The sequence below is a fragment of the Halyomorpha halys genome, unplaced genomic scaffold (genome assembly GCF_000696795.3).
Source record: "Halyomorpha halys isolate HHAL.00 unplaced genomic scaffold, Hhal_1.1 Scaffold1375.1, whole genome shotgun sequence".
Taxonomy (NCBI): domain Eukaryota; kingdom Metazoa; phylum Arthropoda; class Insecta; order Hemiptera; family Pentatomidae; genus Halyomorpha; species Halyomorpha halys.
This window is the reverse complement of record NW_027110258.1, coordinates 223,452-228,027: the sequence shown is the minus strand read 5'-3', so window position 1 is coordinate 228,027 and position 4,576 is coordinate 223,452. Positions and strand designations below refer to the sequence as shown.

Sequence of the window (4,576 nt, the reverse complement as noted above, 5' to 3'; positions counted from 1 at the left end):
TTTGGACTGTAAAGATTGGATTAGGGAGGAATTCGATGGTTTAGTGGAGCCCCATAGCTCAACTCCGTATGTTCACAGATAGGCCTTATAACAGTCATGCAGATCAGTCTTTTGTAATGGATTGGAAGTTTAGACCATTTACCTAGTAAATGTTGCAATAGTCGGAATCGACGAGCAGTTTCCTGTCTTTTCACACTTGTTCATATTATTTAAAACCATTTTTCTCCTTAAGCTTACCAATCAGAACTTGATGGAACAGCCCATTTCCAAATTTGTAAAATAAATTTGAGAAAATGCAAATGGAGATTTCCAGAAACGAGGATGGACTTATGGAAGATAGAAGAACCTGTCATAATGGTAAAGGTAATCACTCCTAACAACATTCAGTATGAATATTAATATTAATATAATAATAGTCTATATGACTGTAATAAGGCCAATCTGGACAAATGGAGTTGAGCTTTGGGGCTCCACGAAACCTTCGAATTCCTCTCGTATTCAATCCTTACAATCCAAAATCCTTCGTAAAATCCTCAATGCTCCTTACTTTGTCACAAATAAAATCATAAATATAGACCTTAATGTTCCCTATGTAACAGATCTAGCCCGAACCAGATATCACTCCTCCCATTATAAACGTTGATCGTATCTTCTTAACGTATAACCATCATTTGTTTGTCCATTGCAATTATTATTTAATTCTCTTTTGTTTCAGGAGTGGAACGACTACAAGCTAAAATGGAACCCAGAGGACTATGGTGGAGTAGATACCTTACACGTCCCGTCTGAACACATCTGGTTACCAGACATCGTACTATACAACAAGTGAGTTGGGTCTTAGCAATAAAACATAAACTATTTTTTAAAATTATGTTATTTAAAATTACACAATCTGCCGCACTCCAGCGCAGGAGTCTTCAATCCTGGTCTCGCGTGATGGGATGTTACATGTTCTCGCGAACATAAATATCGAATTTATTAAATAAATCAAAAATTCGTATCCATTTTTGTCTCAACACTTTATTTTTCACCAGTCCAACGTTTCGGCCATTCTAGCCATCTTCAAGGACATCTTCAATATATTTCTTCCTCACATTAATTTGAAGTTTCTTTTGCAGGCTATTCTGCCCAGGTCATTTTCTTTATTCTAAGTTAAAAGCCTATTTTTTTAAAAATTAAAAATCATTAATATTAAATTTTTTTTATATAAGATTATCCACAATTAATTCACTACCATATAACAAACCATTTATAACCTATTTTTGTTATATGGTAGTAGTGTATTAATTGTGGATAATCTTATATAAGAAAAATTAAATATTAATGATTTTAAATTTTTAAAAAAATAGGCTTTTAACTTAGAATAAAGAAAATGACCTGGGCAGAATAGCCTGCAAAAGAAACTTTAAGTTAATGTGAGGAAGAAATATATTGAAGATGTCCTTGAAGATGGCTAGAATGGCCGAAACGTTGGACTGGTGAAAAATAAAGTGTTGAGACAAAAATGGATACGAATTTTTGATTTATTTAATAAATAATTACCTTGTCTCAAGAAATTGAAATAATATAATTAAAATAAATATCGAAGTTAATTCTATATCTTTTATTATAGAAAAAAAAAACAGAGCCGACTAAGAAAATTATATTCCAAACTACACAGACTATCCCCAAATTATCCCTCAGACTGAAAATTAACGTATGCAATTACTTTACTAATACCCATATGGACCTACGTCAGTCAAATTTATGGACTTGCTAAAAAGACAGATTAATAAAATACAAACTTTTCAATCGCAATTTTTAATACTGGTAACAAACTCACCACTCAACGTTTCAAACGAGACTATACACACCGACCTACGCATTCCTTACAAACACACTACATGGACATTTCGATAAATTTATACGACAGATGACAATACATCATATCCCTGAACTAACTCGACGTAGGCTGCAGAGGAGTTGGATGAGGGACCTCCTAGTGTAATCAAATAATTTACATAACGTCAGGACGATGCACCACCGGGTGCTGTCTCCTTCATGCTAACACATGCCATGCCTGAATAGTACAGCTCATTTCCTGGGTGTAGTTGATTTAAAGGTGCAAATAATAAAAAAAAAAAAGATAAAAAAATAAAAATCCAGAGAAAACGAAAATTATGAAAAAAAAAATTATTTTGCTTTTGCTATTAAATCTACTATAGGGTTTCTTTAGGTTGGATTAAGGATAATAATATTATATTATTTCAATTTCTTGAGACAAGGTAATTATTTATTAAATAAATCAAAACTTGTATCCTTTTTGTCTCCACAATTTTTTATTTTTCAACAGTCTAACGTTTCGGCCATTTTAGCCATCCTCAAGGAATGAATGACCTGGGCAGAATAGCCTGCAAAAGTAATTCTAAATTTAATGTGAGGAAGAATTTATAATTGAAGATGTCCTTGAGGATGGCTAAAATGGCCGAAACGTTGGACTGGTGAAAAATAAAAAGTGTTGAGACAAAAAAGGATACAAGTTTTGATTTATTTAATAGATAATAATATTGTTCCTTACAAGAATACGACAGTTTAAGACAAAGATACTGAAGTCGGAAAAGATCGGATGGTCCCGACTTTTCCCATCTTTTTCTTTATGTTATTCATAAAATTCTTTAATATTTTTATTTAACTGTTTATTCAAAAATTAATAATAAAGGTACTTTATTCCGTTAAGGAACATTTTTTAATAATTTGTTACTTAAGCCCTGCCCGACAATGAGGGTAATATCTAGCTGATATTAAAAACCAAGGTTACATTGACATTGTGAGTTTAATCAATATCGTATGACTCATTAAGAAAATTAAAAAAAAAAAAAGAACACTCGATAAGTAAAAATAATTTTTTTTTGCTGAGCCTCTCAATTTAATTACATCCTCATTAAATTCAAAATGTCTTCCAATCAATAGCTTATAAGAGAAATGATATGTTTAAGATTACCTCTTGGGCAAGAACATTGAGCAATCTGTAAATGCACCTTAATTTTCCACGCGAACAGTGAAATGGTGATTTAGAGAGCCGAGATAAATCGACTTGGTCGACCGAATTGGACTTGAGACCATTAGCAGCAGAATGAATCAGTATATGATTGCTTTTAATAATACGCAATTGCATTATAATGTTACGTAGCTTATTATAAACATAGCCCATTAGAATATTATGGCTTGAGAAAGCTAAAAGATGTTTATCTGCGAGTGTCAATTTATGAAGTGTACTTTATAATTATAGTAGTGGGTATTGTGCTAGGACCCGGATTCGAATCCGGCTGGTGCAGATAATTATTTTCTGTTACACTGCAGCCATGAGTCAACCCTGTGGGAGCCGTCCTGAGGTCTCCTCTTGGTTGTTCAGTAATACACAGACCATTTCGCAAGATTAGATTTTATGGACTTTAGGGACCTCTAAACATGTATTTCTGTCGAAAACTCGAATTCAAAAGTCTTCACGATCGCAATACATTACATATTATTAAGTGAAAGTAAAAAACTGCGACAGTAGCTCCAAAACGATTCTGACTATTTAATGTAGTAGTATTATTTCTTTCAGCGATAGTGACCCACATAATATTTATTAATATCGACTAAATGTTTTGTTACAGCGCTGATGGTAACTACGAGGTGACGATAATGACGAAAGCTATCCTCCATCATACTGGAAAAGTCGTCTGGAAACCTCCGGCCATCTACAAGTCGTTCTGCGAGATCAACGTGGAGTACTTCCCCTTTGATGAGCAGACCTGCTTCATGAAGTTCGGTTCATGGACATACGACGGATATCTCGTAAGTTATTTTTATATCTTCATATATCATCATAATAATATTTCTCTGACAGGTGGCAGTTTACGTCTATAATACGCCAAGACGTAAGTTAATTAGTTTGTTTGTTTTTGTTTAGTGGCGTAAAACATCGTTGGTCATTAACGTTATTTATTCCTTATTTAATTTAGCTGACATCTGTGTTTATTTATTTTTTTAAAATGTATTATTTTTTTTCTGTTCGATGTTATATTTTAGTCTGTAAACTTATTGATTTTAAAAAACTAAAATATTAATTTTTTTTTTAAATAACGAAGAATATGGTCAGGGTTGCGGTCAAAACAGAAACAAAAATAGTTAACAACTATTGATTTGCTGACGTTTCGCCCCACTTTGTAGAACTTCATTAGTGTTGTTCAAGTTGATATCTTGGGGGACTTATATATAAGAAAATATCATTCACTATATTATTAAGAAGAGAATAAAAACATTTTTCTCGATAACTCTCTTTGTTTTCTAGGGGTCATAAATCCGAATTTCAGGATATCTGACTTTGAAGTAGCCTAGGCTATGAACTTGAAAAGCCCTAGTGAAGTGGGATAAAGTGGGACGAAACGTAAGAAAATCAATAGTGGTTGGCTATTTCTTTTTTTTAACAGTAAGACTGACCATCTCATTCATTATTTGAAATTATACGGTAAATTATTTATATATATATAAAGAAGTATGTGTGTAAATAAGTAAGCATTTGTATATTAAAAAAAAAAAACTTTTTAGTTTA

The 4,576-nt window shown here is 32.4% G+C and overlaps 1 protein-coding gene across 1 annotated transcript in view; it reads left to right on the top strand.

Moving 5' to 3' along the window:
• Positions 1-715: 715 nt before the first annotated feature.
• The window catches only part of nAChRalpha1 (nicotinic acetylcholine receptor alpha1), a gene marked incomplete at its 5' end in the record, with an annotated part of 27,348 nt that continues 23,487 nt past the window's right edge, over positions 716-4,576 (top strand). The window contains 2 exon segments of the mRNA XM_014434455.3: positions 716-825; positions 3,639-3,819. Of these exon segments, the coding sequence (XP_014289941.3) occupies positions 716-825; positions 3,639-3,819 (291 nt within the window).